A 15,012-nucleotide genomic window follows, 5' to 3' on the forward strand; every position below is an offset into this window, starting at 1 on the left:
TTTCACTGGGAGCTGAAGTCCTGAGCTGTTCTTAGGCGGCCATCTTGAAAGTCGGATCTTGATTTGCATTTCTCTAATGACCAGTGATGATGAGCATTTTTTCATATGTTTGTTGGCCTCCTGTATGTCTTCTTTTGTAAAGTATCTGTTCATATCCTTCGCCCATTTTTGAATGGGCTTGTTTGTTTTTTTCTTGTCGATCTGTTTTAGTTCATTGTAGATTCTGGATATCAGCCCCTTGTCAGATGGGTAGACTGCAAAAATTTTTTCCCATTCTGCTGGTTGCCGATTCACTCTACTGACTGTTTCTTTTGCCGTGCAGAAGCTGTGGAGTTTGATTAGGTCCCATTTGTCTATTTTGGCTTTTGTTGCCATTGCTTTTGGCGTTTTGGTCATGAAGTCCTTGCCTACAGAGATCCCATTTGACCCAGCAATCCCATTACTGGGTATATATCCAAAGGATTATAAATCATTCTACTATAAGGACACATGCACACGAATGTTCATAGCAGCACTGTTTACAATAGCAAAGACATGGAACCAACCCAAATGCCCAACGATGATAGACTGGATAGGGAAAATGTGGTACATATACACCATAGAATATTATGCAACCATCAAAAACGATGAGTTCACGTCCTTTGTAGGGACATGGATGAACCTGGAAACCATCATTCTCAGCAAACTGACACAAGAGCAGAAAATCAAACACCGCATATTCTCATTCATAGGCGGGTGTTGAACAATGAGAACACATGGACACGGAGGGGAGCACTACACACTGGGGTCCATTGGGGGGAAATGGGGGAGGGACGGGGGTGGGGAGGTGGGAAGAGATAGCATGGGGAGAAATGACAGATACAGGCAAGGGGACGGAAGGCAGCAAACCACACTGCCATGTGTGTACCTATGCAACAATCTTGCATGTTCTTCACATGTACCCCAAAACCTAAAATGCAATAAAAAAAAAAAAAAACAATAGTCAGAACCTGGAAAATTGCCCACACATTCACCAGCAGGTGAATGGATAAGCAAAATATAGTGTACTCGTACCATGGAATGATACTTGGTAATAAAAGGTACAAACTACTGATACGCAGAACAACGTGGACGAATTTCACAAATATTATTCTAAGTGGAAGAAGCCGGGCCCAAAGGAGCACATACTGAATTAATCTGTTTATATAAAAATCATAGAAAATGCCCCCTCATCTGCAGTGAAAAGAGCATAGGAGTGCTTGCCTGGGGCCAAGGGTAGAGGAAGAGATGGATGGCAAGGAGCACAAGAAAACTTTGGGGGTAATGGGAGATACTCTGTTTCTCAATTGTGGCCAGTTTCTTGGGCCCACATGTTTGTCAGAACTCATCAAATTATATAATTTTAAGGGATTCTATAATTTATTGTATATAAATTTCACCTTAATAAACTTGAATTTTAAAAGAAAAAAAGACTCCTTTTTAAAAGTTTCATAATTTTATTTACATGCTTAGCAGTCACATAGCTTCTCCAGATGATTAAGTGATACAAGAAACTTTGAGTTCTTGTTATTTGCAAAGCAAGTCATTCTGGGGAAATACAAGCATAATATGTTATTATCTAGGTGTTAACCAAATTTTAAAAGGTATGTTTCACATTACTATAGCTAATTTTCTGTGGCTATATATTTACAGAGAGCTTGAATGACTTCAAAATCTGAGGGTTTTATAATTTATTGTACAAAATGGTGGGACTCTTCATATTGGTGATTGAAACAACCAAAAACATAAATTATTAAATTTGTGGTTACATCTGATAAAATAAAGATAATGGGCTTGCTCTTCAGTCTTATTTCACACCAAATGAAAATTGTGTTTTCAGGCAATTGTTCTTTGTTTTCGACTACATTTCACAAAAGATAATATTACAAATAATACAGCTGCTGCTACAGTGCGACAAGTTGTTACTGTTGTTTTTGAGAGGATGGTTGCTGAAGATGAACGACACAGAGGTAAAGTTCTAAAAGTTGTTTTACTTTGTGTGTAGTTCTTGCATTATTTCATTTTTATTAGCTTTCAGCCTTTGCTGAAATGGTCAACATTACTATGTCAATAATGGCAACTTAAAATATAAATTCTTTACAATTTGATCACTCTACAGAATAGGCTCTTTGTTTTCCATGTTTATTTCTAGTCTGTGCATAATTTTGTGTTAAATATGGTAATTTCACATTTTAAACCAAGTATTGCATTATGTGTATTTTTTAACCAAATATTACATTCTATGAGTTCTTCATGTTATTACTCATCCTCATAATTTAAATTTTAATGATTGCTTTAAAATTCTCTAATTCTGTGATTTAACTGAACAAGTCTCCTAGTGGACACTTGTATTCTGTTTAGTATTTTATAACTGTTTTGGGTGGTTTCCTACATATCTTTTTGAATTATTCCTTTAGGATAAATTTCCAAGAGTGGGCTTCCCTCATACATTTTTGTCTGTGTGTGCTAACACATGTTAAGAACATTTAAATAATATAAAAATTAATTTTTAAATATTTGTATCAAATACCTTTATTAGAATTTTTCCATTTTGTTATATTGTTTTTTCTTTATTTTTTTCTTGGGGAAAAATGCAGGTAGAATTATAATAGTTTGAAATGTTAATGAATTAATCTTATAATGTGTCCCATTTGGTTAAAATATTAAAAGTCATATTGTAATAACACAGGGCAGTTCCCCAGTTTGAATGTAATATACATTCATAACCTCAATAAAATTCCTGGATTGGTAGCTTTAGTTGTATATCTCTAAGGCTAATATGCCATTTAATACTTTATGGCAAGGTAGAAATACTTAGAATTTCTTTCTTTTCAATTAGTCATTAAGTCAATATTTATTCAAAACGGACTGTCATAACTTGCAGAGAATGGTATTTTTACTATCAGTTAAAGAAATGCTGAGCTGGGAGACACCAGCCTAGCTGATTCTTAGCTGTTGAATATCTGTAACTGATATGGCAATAGTAGCAGATCAAGCAGTAATTCTCTTGAAGGTAGTGAAATGGTAGAGGAGTTAACCATAGGTAGAAGTTTATATGTTTGTTTGAGATTTAAAAGCACATTTAAAGATCGCTTGAATTTTAAATCCATGAAATAATAGGGGCTGAAAAAAGGGAGGCTGGGAAACCAAATGTATGGACACAGATACCCAGCTTATTAGAGTGAATGTAAGGTAGCAAAGAGTGATTTTTGTGGTATTTGGTGTAAAAATGATCCCCATTTTTTTTGTTTTGGAGGCATATGTTATAATTAAAATTAGAAATTATAATTCTGAAATTATAATTACAATTTATATTAACAAATATTTATTTTAAATGTATCTTTTAAACAGAATATATAATTTAATAAAGGCCATTATGAGCTCCTAAAACCCATCCTGTTTTGATTGCAGATATTGTAGAACAACCAGTACTGGTACAAGGAAATAGTAACAGAAGATCTGTCAGTACCCTCAAACCTTGTGCTAAAGATGCATATATGCTTTTCCAGGTATTTTAGTTGATAAAAGTAATTTTTATTCTAAAATATAGTTTTGTGTGAATTTTTGATTTTGGGATTTTGTGTTGAATTTTTTTAATGTCAGTTTTTTTGAAACTATGTCAAAGGTTGTATTAAAATAGTTCTAAAGCACAACTTGTATATTTATAGCTGATTAACATGATAAAACATTATGACGCATCTTAAGAAAATAAAATGAATTAAACCCAGAACTGGAAAACAGATATATCAGAAAGAACTAATCACACACAAAAAAGGTTTCTTTAAACAAGGAAAATTTAGGTAATAAATTTGGTCTGTGTAATATAATTTGATACATAGAAAACTGATTTTTTCATTGATATTGCTTGTCATGAATAATTTTAGGTAAAACAAGATTAATTTGTACTGAAAATATTATTGCTTTGGATTAAAAGCTTATTTTTTTTCATTTACTGTCTCCGTGTATTGTCAGTAGTTATATGATTCTTTATAAATTTACTTATATAATCTATCAGTTATATAATTTGGCAAAATTGGAATTACCAGTGCTTAGTTTCTAAGAGGAAAACGTGTTATATAAGAAGAGAGGTTTTTTCTTTTTAAAGATTTATGAACTGTGAGTTTTGAAAAGCACACTTAATTCTAGCACATTAAATTGTTGGATTTATTTTCCCAGGATCTTTGTCAGTTGGTTAATGCTGATGCTCCTTATTGGCTAGTGGGCATGACAGAAATGACTCGGACGTTTGGCCTTGAATTACTTGAGTCAGTCCTGAATGATTTTCCACAGGTCTTTTTACAAGTAAGCCATTTATAGTATCTTGTGACAAAGTTAATCTTAATTGTTTTACAGATATTTTTAATGAAAGCAATGTGTACTTTTTTTCCATATTAAAAGTTGCAAAGAAACTAGACTCAGTATCTCACGCCTGTAATCCCAACACTTTGAGAGGCTGAGATAGGAGGATTGCTTGAGCCCAGGAGTTCAAGACCAGCCTAGGCAATGCAGTGAGACACTATCAGTATAGAAAATAAAATAAAAAGACTGGGCACAGTGGCTCTCGCCCGTAATCCCAGCACTTTGGCAGGCTGAGGCAGGTGGATCACAAGATCCAGAGTTTGAGGCCCACCTAGCCAATATGGTGAAACCCCATCTCTACCAAAAATACAAAAATTAGCCTGGTATGGTGATGAGTGCCTGTAGTCCATCTACTCGGGAGGCTGAGGCAGGAGAATTGCTTGAAGCTGGGAGGTGGAGGTTGCAGTGAGCTGAGATGGCGACACTGCACTCTACCCTGGGCGACAGAGCGAGACTCTGTCTCAAGAAAAACAAAAAAACACACCTGTAATCCCGGCACTTTGGGAGGCCAAGGCAGGCAGATTGCAAGGTCAGGATATCGAGACCGTCCTGGCTAACAGGGCGAAACCCTGTCTCTCCTGAAAATACAAAAAAATTAGCTGGGCATGGTGGTACATGCCTCTAGTCCTAGCTACTCAGGAAGCTGAGGGAGGAGAATCACTTGAACCCATGAGGCAGAGGTTACAGTGAGCCAAGATTATCCCACTGCACTCCAGCCTGGGCGACAGAGCGAGACTCCGTCTCAAAAACCAAAACAAAGAGACAAAGTCTGGATGTGGGGGCTCACGCCTGAAATCCCAGCACTTTGGGAGGCTAAGGTGGGTGGATCACTTGAGGTCGGGAGTTTGAGACCAGCCTGACCAACATGGAGAAACCCCGTCTCTGCTAAAAATACAAAATTAGCCGGGCATGGTGGTTCATGCCTGTAATCCCAGCTACTCAGGAGGCTGAAGCAGGAGAATCGCTTGAACCCAGGAGGCAGAGGTTGCGGTGAGCTAAGATCATGCAATTGCACTCCAGCCTGGGCAACGAAACGGTCTCAAAAAAAAAAAAAAAAGCTGGGTGTGGTGCTGGGTTTCTGTATGGGTTTCTGTAGTCCCTGCTGCTCAGGAGACTGAGGCAGGAGAATCGCTTAAGCCCAGCAGGTCAAGGATGCAGTGAGCTGTGTTGATGCCATTACCCTCCAGCCTGGGTGAGAGAGCGAGACCCCATTTCTTAAAAAAAAAAAAAAGAAGGAAAGTTTTGGAGAATTGTAGCCTCAAACTTTAGACATGTAACAGTTTAGTGTTACCTCACTTTTTTTAAAAGTGCCTTAGCATTTTAGAGTTTTAACAATAGATCTCTAGAGACAGTCTATTAATAGGTATTTCCCAGTGTATGGGTCTCTGAAGGAAATAATGGCATGTGAGCTATTTACTTAAAAGCTTAAAGAAATTACTGATTTTTACTTGCTTATAATATATATAGTTATGTGTTTTCAGATAACTTAAATGGAAAACAACTAAAGTCCAAAATCAAGTCGGTGACTTCCACAGGGTCCCTTAGTTATTAGCAGTTCTTGAACTGTAATTTAGGTTTTTTAACTACTTATCTAGCTCCTTCCCCTACCGTGCTGCCTTCCTAAGTAATCCATTTTAGCCTTTATCCTTACCTGCAAAATAAGTGAATCAAGTGCTACAGTAGTATAAGATCTTTTAGGCCAGGATTTGGAGATGAAATTATTTTTATATGGCTCATAATTTTTGGTATATATTAGGCAGTTGTTAAATGCTTTTGATGAACAGTGTATACTGATGATTACCTTTCTTATAGTTTACTAGGATAAGCAGTATTTCGATATAACTTGTCCAACACTCTTGTATAAATAATAGTCATAATAGGTCTTATTTCTTGACTGCTTTCTATGTGCTATGTGCCAGATTCCTGGCACATATTATATTCTCTTTCATCTTTCCAAATGCCTGAGATATACCAGTTATCACTGTTTACACATGAGGAAACTACAACATCCAGAGGGTTAAATACTTTGTCCACAGTTTCATGATTTATAAATGATGGAGTTGGGATTTGAACTCATGTTGATCCTAATTAGTTTCTCTCCTTATCTCTTCATTTTTATTCACACATCGCATCCCAATCATCACTTTCAAAATATATTCAGAATCTAATCACTTCTTACCACTTCTACAGTTATTTTAGTCTAAGCTACCATCACCTCTTACTTGAATTATTGTATTGGTTTCCTAACTGGTCTGCTTGCATGTATATTAATAATGGTACTGCTTATTATAGTTGTTTGTGACACCACATCCAGAATGGTCTTTAAAAATAAGTCAGATCTTTTCAGTCTCTTGAAAATGGCTTCAGTTGATGTTCTCCTTATCAGACTAAAAGATGAAGTGTCTTTATGCCCCCTGGGACTTATCATGATTTAGTCCCCAATATTCCTTGATCTTGTTTCTTTCCTCTCTTCTCTTTGCCCTCACCCTTTGGCCACACCGTCCTTCTTGTTGTTTCTTAAGTGCCTCAAGCAGACTCCTGCCCCAGGGCCTTGGTACTTAACGTTCACTGGGCCTGGAATGCTTTTTCCTCGTATGGCTTACTGTCTTATTTTTTGAGGATTTTGCTCAGTGGTCAACTTATCAGACCTATCTTCCCCAACCACATTGTGTAAAATGGCAACCTTTTTTCCTACCAGCACCGTTATCCATTATCTTTCTTATCCCACTTTATATTTCTTTGTAGCATTTATCACTTCCCGCCTTTCTCTCTCTCTCTCTCGCACACACACACACACACACACACACACACACATATATATATGTAATATATATTATTACATGTTATGTGTTATTTTACTTTCTCTCTTTCCCTACAAGAAGATAAACTCTGTGAGGCAAGGACTTAGTATACTGTTGTATAGGTGCCTTAGTAATAGTGCCTGGCATATGGCAAATGTTTGATAAGTATTTTAATGAATGAATTGGTTAATTAATTTAATTTAAAATTTTTATGTTTGGGTTGTATTTTCTGACTTTATAGGAAAAGATTTGAAATTGTTTTTACAGATTTATTGTACTTAAATATTCCTACTTTACTTTATTCTTCCTGCTATAAAGCATGGAGGGGGAAGCGTTCTTCTTTGTGAAATCCTAGAATTTTATCCTGCATAATTTTCTTCCAGAGATAAATAAATTTGTTTGTTTTTTTAACTCATCATTCACATATGCAATCAAAATTTACCAGTCGCTGATGTTTTATGCCAAGTATACAGAAGTTAAATAAGACTGATAAAATCCTTGCCCTGTGGCACTTACAATTCTAATGGGGAGACAGATTTTAACTGAATTGATAAGATGTGATGAGTGCTGTGAAGGAAATGTATTAAAAGTGTTATGGAAATAAATAACAGGGGACCAAACCTGGTGAAGAGTTGGTGATAAATCAAGGATATGAAACTTAAGCTTGTAAATGGAAGATGACAGGTAGTTAGGAGATATGGTGAGAATAGGAAAACAATACTCCACACAGAAGGAATTTGAAGAGCAGCGACCCTGAGAAAGGATGTCTTCTTTTCTAGAAAAATAAGTTTTAAGGGGAATGAAACCTTGCCTTTGCCTTGATGAAGTGTTGTAGTGGAAGATGAAAAAGGCAGTCTCAAAGATGACTTCTGGCTTTCTGGCTTGAACAGTGAACTTTTTGCTAAGATGGAGTACTGCATGGGCAGAATTTTTGTTACAGAGGATACATTATTCAGTTTCATATGTACTAATTTTGAGGCATCTGTGAGACATGCAAAATGTTAGTTGGACTTATGCATCTCAAGGTTTGGGGCTGAAATTATACATTTAAATGTTCCTGGCTAATTGAAGATATGGGAGTGAATGAGATTGTCTTTGGTGAGAACCTAGAGTACAAAGCAAGGGCATGGTACTCTGGACCTCTGAGGAACCTCAGCATTAAATGGTTGAGGTTGAGCACAAGAAACTGAGAACACAAGGCCAGAAAGCAGGAACAAATCTGAGAGAGTCTGACATAATAAAAGATAAAACAAAGTTTTAAGGTGAAGCAAGCAATCAGTTATATCAGGTGGTTCACAGAGATCTGGTAGGCCAGATGCAGTGGCTCATGCCTGTAGTCTTAGCACTCTGGGAGGCTGAGGTGGGCAGAGCTTGAGTTCAGGAGTTCAAGACCAGCCTGGGCAGCATAGTGAGATCTCATCTCTATTAAACATTAAAAAAGGCCGGGCGCGGTGGCTCAAGCCTGTAATCCCAGCACTTTGGGAGGCCGAGGCGGGTGGATCACGAGGTCGAGAGATCGAGACCATCCTGGTCAACATGGTGAAACCCCGTCTCTACTAAAAATACAAAAAATTAGCTGGGCATGGTGGCGCGTGCCTGTAATCCCAGCTACTCAGGAGGCTGAGGCAGGAGAATTGCCTGAACCCAGGAGGCGGAGGTTGCGGTGAGCGGAGATCGCGCCATTGCACTCCAGCCTGGGCAACAAGAGCGAAACTCCGTCTCAAAAAAAAAAAAAAACAAAAAAAAAAAAACAAAAAAAAAAAAACATTTAAAAAAAAAAAAAAAATCAGCTGGGCCTGGTGGCACATGCCTGTAGTCTCAGCTACTTGGGAGGCTGAGAGGTTGAAGGATTGCTTGATCTCAGGAAGTCGAGGCTACCGTGAGCCACAATCATACCACTGCATTCCAGCTTGGGTGACAGAGCAAGACCCTGTTTCAAAAATAGAACCAAACAGAACGAAAACAAAGAGATCTAGTAAGATGCAGACTGGAAAGACTGGAAAGTGTTTGCTTTAGCCTCAGAGATCATGATGAGGATAATGAGAAGTGGAGAAGTAAAGTTGGGTGGGTGGTGGTAGTGATTGAGGAAACCCAACTGTAGTGAGTTGGGTAGTGAGAAGGAAACAGTGAATTGATAAAATTTTTTTTTTTTTTAATTTGAGACGGAGTGTTGCTCTTTCACCCAGGCTAGAGTGCCGTGGTATGATCTCAGCTCACTGCAACCTCAGCCTCCCAGGGTCAAGCAATTCTCCTGCCTCAACCTCCTGAGTAGCTGGGATTACAGGCGCCTGCCACCACATCTGGCTAAATTTTTTTGTATTTTTAGTAGAGATGGGGTTTTACCATTTTGGCCAGGCTGGTCTTAAACTCCAGATTTCGTGATCCACCCACCTCTGCCTCCCAAAGTGCTGGGACTACAGGCATGAGCCACTGCTCCCGGCCAGGTAAAACTTTTAAAAATTGCTGAAATTTGGATGACCACAACAAAATAAAATATATTGAGGCTTGTCATTAAATACAGAGTAGGCCTTACATTGTCAGTGAAGTGGGATTACTCTTGGTTAATACAGGTAGGGAATTAACAGGTTAAGGAGTGCTTTCTTTGTAATATATCATAACTATAAGTAAAATTTAAGAATTATTTGCAAGAGTCCCTTCCCTGACTTGTAAAATAGTTATGCTTGTTTGTCATTACATGTTTTATCAGCTCATATTCTGTTCAAGTAGTCCAAGCAGAACAAAATTTTAAGTTAATTATTAAATATCTGCATGAATAAAACTGTTCTTTGCAAAATGAAATCAATGAATTCTATAACTTACACTTTATTAGTAAATTTTCTTTCCTCAGCTTACTTATTTTAAATTTTTTATTTGCTTGAATTTGTATAGCTTGTTTTCTTTTTCTTTTCTTCTTTTTTTTGTGGGATAGGTTCTCACTTCATTGCCCAGGTTGGAGTACAGTGGTGTGATCACGGCTGTCACTGCAGCCTCAGCCTCCCTGGGCTCAAGTGATCCTCCCACCGCAGCCACCCAAGTAGCTGGAACTACAGGCAGTGCCACCATGTCCAGCTAATTTTTGTTGTTGAGACAGGGTCTCCCTGTGTTACTCAGGCTGGTCTTGAACTCCTCAGTGCCAGCAATCCTCCCACCTCAGCCTTCGAAAGTACCAATATTCCAGGCCTGGGCCACCATGCCTGACTCTGTTTTCTTTCCTCTGTTGTTTATCTTTTTAATTACCAGTGTCCAACTAAATTAAGTTTCCAGCAATCACCGATTACTTAATTCTTTTATCATTAAATGTTCCTTTTGAAGTTATATTCTTTTAAAAACTTCTTGAAATACTGATGATGATGATGATGATTATTATTATAATTTTGAGATAGCATCTTGCTCTGTTACCCAGACTGGAAGGCAGTGGCATGATCACGGCTTACTGCAGCCTTGACCTCCTGGGTTCAAGTAATCCTTCCACCTCAACCTCACAAAGATCTGGGACTACTGGTGTGTGCCACCAGACCCAGCTAATTTTTAAATTTTTTTTTGTAGTTTTATAGACACGGGGTCTCACTATGTTGCTGAGGCTCATCTTGAACTCCCAGGCTCAAGCTGTCCTCCCACCTTGGGCTCCCAAAATGCTAAGATTACAGGCATGAGCCACCATACTGGGTTCTGATGACTATTCTGATCTTAGACTCTCTCAGTGCAATGGGAATTTCAAAGTTGTATGTAAACTATAAAATAATAAAATATATGAACTTCTGTAAAGCTAAATTATTAATACTGGTAATTAGGAAGTTTTATTTCCTAGTGAGATTGTGTTTTAGAAGTATTAAGTATAAAGTTAATTTTTTTTCTTTCTTTTTTCCTTGCAAATAGCATCAAGAATTTAGTTTTCTCCTCAAAGAAAGGGTATGTCCCCTTGTGATAAAGCTCTTTTCTCCAAATATAAAGTTCAGACAAGGTTCCAGCACCTCATCTTCTCCAGCACCAGTTGAAAAACCGTATTTTCCTATCTGCATGCGTTTGCTGAGAGTAGTATCTGTTCTGATTAAGCAGTTTTACAGTCTTTTGGTAAGTGCTAATTTCCTTATGTGTTTGTGTATATAGTAGCATGTTGCGTGCTTTATAAAAAGTGGTCTGTTATTGTGCATTTAGTTTTTCAATTCAGTTCAACAGAATTTTTTTTTTAGTATCTACGCGAATTCCAGGTACTCTAAAGGTTCATTCTGTCCTTTCTTGAATCTTGCTTATGTTTATGTAGTATTCATAATGTGTGAAGCAGAGTCATAGCCTGTATGATGTTTTTAATTAATCTTTTAACTGCATTACTGGCAGTTGAATTTGAGAAGGGGATAGCCTCTACCCAGTGGGGAAAGTGGTCTACTATTATTTACAAGTATCTCAGGAGACTAATTGGGGCACTTTAGTATAGTTAATTTGATACTTGGGAATGGTTTTAGTCATGGATCCCTTCCTGTCAAGGGTGATTTTTTTTCTTTTAGAGTTTGTTTACTAGTTTTTTGACATATTAAGTAACTATCTGTAACTTGATTGGCTAGGGTATAAAGTTTTATACACCTGTAGACTTTGAGAACTGTATTACACATAGCTTGGGGTCCCTAGTGGGTTTCCTGATGTAGTTGAGACAAGACCTCCCTCATGAGGAGTTTAGATAAACATTTTTCTTTGGTAACATCCCTTTTTCTTTTGTTTTTTATTTTTATTTTTATTTTTTACTCCTATGAATTTTTTCTTTTCCGCAGAAGAGCAAATGAGGGTTGTAGTAAGGGGAGGAAGATGAGGCGTTAGGTGAAAAACAGGTGTTTCAGAGGAAATGGCACTTTTGTTTGGCTATTTGATCTGTGAAGTTATTCCCTCAGCTTTTTAAAGAAAGATTTTGTAATAAAAGATTTAGCAGTCTTTTTTTATCTTACGAATAAATTTACTAAATTGCTGTAATATGGTCAAATTTTTAACACATTTTATTGTTTTTTGTTAAACTCATTATTTCCAGGTATTGCAAACCAAGGCAAATAAGCCCACCTTCTTTTGAGCTTTGTACAACTTATTATATGCCCTTAAGTTGAGTTTTTCTTATTTTCTTTCACACTTGTGAAATGTCTGGCACAAGCATTTTACTTGAAGACGAAGCTGCTTTTTTTCTCTCTTTTTTTTTAAGCTTATAACGTACAGTGAAAAACTAATATAAAGCATTTTAGTTCTTAACGTTAAACCATACTTAGGCTTATAGTTTGTTTTCTAAGGAAGTTATGGTTTAGTGTAAATTTTGAAATACTCCAAATATACATTTTATGTAGATTTTTGCGTGCCATTTTAAAAATTTTAATTTTTTATTTAAGGTTTATTAAAGAAACACTGGTAGAATTCTAGTATTTGTAAAATTCCAAGTTTTGGTGAATACTGTAAATACTACAGTTGGTATTAGAAAGTCATGATTAATTTAGAATTAAGAGAAAACCCATTTTATAAATATCTTGTTTGATTAAAAATACTAGGCTTGTACGTTTTAAATAATTTAAGAAAATATCTTTTAAAAAAGGACTGTGGGAGGCTGGGTGCGGTGGCTCACACCTGTAATCCCAGCACTTTGGGAGGCCGAGGCAGGTGGATCACGAGGTTAGGAGTTGAAGACCAGCCTGGCCAAGATGGTGAAACCCTGTCTCTACTGAAAATACAAAAAGTCAGCTGGGTGTGGTGACATGCACCTGTAATCCCAGCTACTTGGGAGGCTGAGGCAAGAGAATTGCTTGAACTTGGGAGGTGGAGGTTGCAGTGAGCCGAGATCGCACTCCAGCCTGGGCAACAAATTGAGACTCTGTCTCAAATAAAAAAAAAAGACTGTAATTTAACAGTAATTTGTATATCTTTGGTTGATAGTAAAAAAAGAAAACAAAAATGAAAACATTGCAACTGGTACGAAATAACCCTATGATGTCGTTATTACAAGAAAACAAAACTGTACACTTTTATAAATAAACAGTTTCTTCACCAGTTAACAAGTTTTTTTCTACACCAAAGTCTTTACCGGGCTTTGTCCCTTGTTCTCTAGATGCCACTTTGTCCCTTGTTCTCTAGGCTGTGTCTGGTGTGTCTTTATGCTCTTGCTGTCTTCTGCTCTCTGCATGCCAGAGCCACATTTGTAAGCGTTCTTATCAACTTTTACCTGAGTAACACTAGAAACTGTGGATGCCCTCCTCTGGGGTGGGAGTTTCCTAGCAGAGGGGTGGTTCCCTTCACACTCTTTGTGAAGCTCTGACAGGCTCTGTAGCACAGGCAGACTGTCTCAGCTTGAGGGGGAAGGAAGTTAGGGTCAGGGATCTTAGGCGTGGGAAGGTGGTCTAGGGGGTCCCATGTATTGGTGGACTGTTTGGGGGTAGGGACTTTATTCATCTTACAGGAGTTGGCTTTTGGCTTACTTCCTGCAGTCGTTAGGGGGTAAAGGAGGACCGACCCTTGCCACTGACACAGGGCATAATCTATTTTCTCCTAGGAGACAGGACTCTTGTCATTAACATATTTTATTAAAAGCTGACAAATCCAACCCTCATTTGACCCCAGACTTTGGCCAGAAAACTGAGGGTTTGAGGATTATTTTTTGAGTCCAAATGAAATAATATTTTACTTGTGTGTGTGTGTGTGTGTGTGTGTGTGTGTGTGTGTGTGTGTATTTAGTTCTCTCATAACTCTTCTAATACTTTAATATGAGACCTAGGGGACTATTGGGGGAATATCATTGCTATTAGTTTTATCCTTCCCATTCCTTGCCTTACTTGTGCATTTCCCATCCTGAGTGCTGGTCAGGGTCAACCCCCCGTATTAGAGATTTCTTGACTTCCCCTTTCCTAAACGCTCAACTCCCCTTACTGGAGACTTTGCTTTTCCTATCTTGGAGGTTTGGTATGAGGCTGAATTCCTTGTATTAGAGATTTCTTGCCCTCAGATTGTGTGTCTCACTCACACACTGTCAACCTCCAAGATACCCTGACCACCAAGAAAATATTTTGTTGCCCCTGCGACGTTTTCTACCTCGTCTGTGCACAGAGTTGCCTGTTTGCCGCAGTATGTAAGGATCCTTTCCACCCATGTTGCTGAGAGTCTGGGTTTATTCATCACTCCAGGTGGAACCTGATCTCCTGTTGTTGAGACCACCGCAAGGAGGCAGCAGGACGCGTCTTCTCCTAAGAGGTGATTGCTGGCCCCTCCCAAAGGAGAATGGGAATCCTGGGCAATCTCCCAAATTGTTGGGAGTAAAAGCTCAGAATCGCAAAGAAAATGAGCACTCCAGTAAAGGATTTTTTAGTAAGGCAAATTTGCTTCTGCAGAAGGGTACTGCTTGCGAGGCTGATCGCCATGAGAGCACACTGAACAAAGAAGGGAAGAGGTTTTTATTTCTAATGCAATTTGTCCTTGCTACTGTGTTCTGTCTCCATTGGCTGGAGTTGGACCACACAATTTAAGCTGAACCTGAGTGGCTAACTTGAAGAGCACAGGAGTGTGCAGGATGAGGAAGGAAGGGCAGTTTTGGCGGGAAGAGCAGTTGTGGCAGGAGGGGCAATTTACAGAGTGAGTAGTAGATGTGGGCTCTGTAGATTCGGACCAGCAGTACTGAAACTAGGGTAGGGAGGCAGAAAGGATAAGGAAGTCTGGTCTTGGAAGTGGGGAACAAAGAGCAAGAGAACCAAATAAACTAAACCCTTTGAAGAGGAACTTCTTTTTTGTGTCTAACACTATTGAATCTGAATCACAAGAAAAAAAAATTAAACAGACCTATAGCTAGTATGGAGATTGAATTAATACTCAAAAACCTTTCAAC

At 38.0% G+C, this 15,012-nt stretch overlaps 1 protein-coding gene across 3 annotated transcripts in view; it reads left to right on the forward strand.

The window, feature by feature from the left end:
- Positions 1–15,012, forward strand: part of MON2 (MON2 homolog, regulator of endosome-to-Golgi trafficking) — a 137,191-nt gene that overhangs the window by 38,871 nt on the left and 83,308 nt on the right. For all 3 annotated transcript variants that reach the window (XM_003926513.4, XM_003926512.4, XM_074402829.1), the window contains exons 5-8: positions 1,859–1,988; positions 3,430–3,527; positions 4,195–4,320; positions 11,055–11,249. In XM_003926513.4, coding sequence (XP_003926562.1) covers positions 1,859–1,988; positions 3,430–3,527; positions 4,195–4,320; positions 11,055–11,249 — 549 coding nt within the window. The remainder of the gene's footprint in view (positions 1–1,858; positions 1,989–3,429; positions 3,528–4,194; positions 4,321–11,054; positions 11,250–15,012) is intronic.

The sequence above is a fragment of the Saimiri boliviensis genome, chromosome 7 (genome assembly GCF_048565385.1).
Source record: "Saimiri boliviensis isolate mSaiBol1 chromosome 7, mSaiBol1.pri, whole genome shotgun sequence".
Taxonomy (NCBI): Eukaryota; Metazoa; Chordata; class Mammalia; order Primates; family Cebidae; genus Saimiri; species Saimiri boliviensis.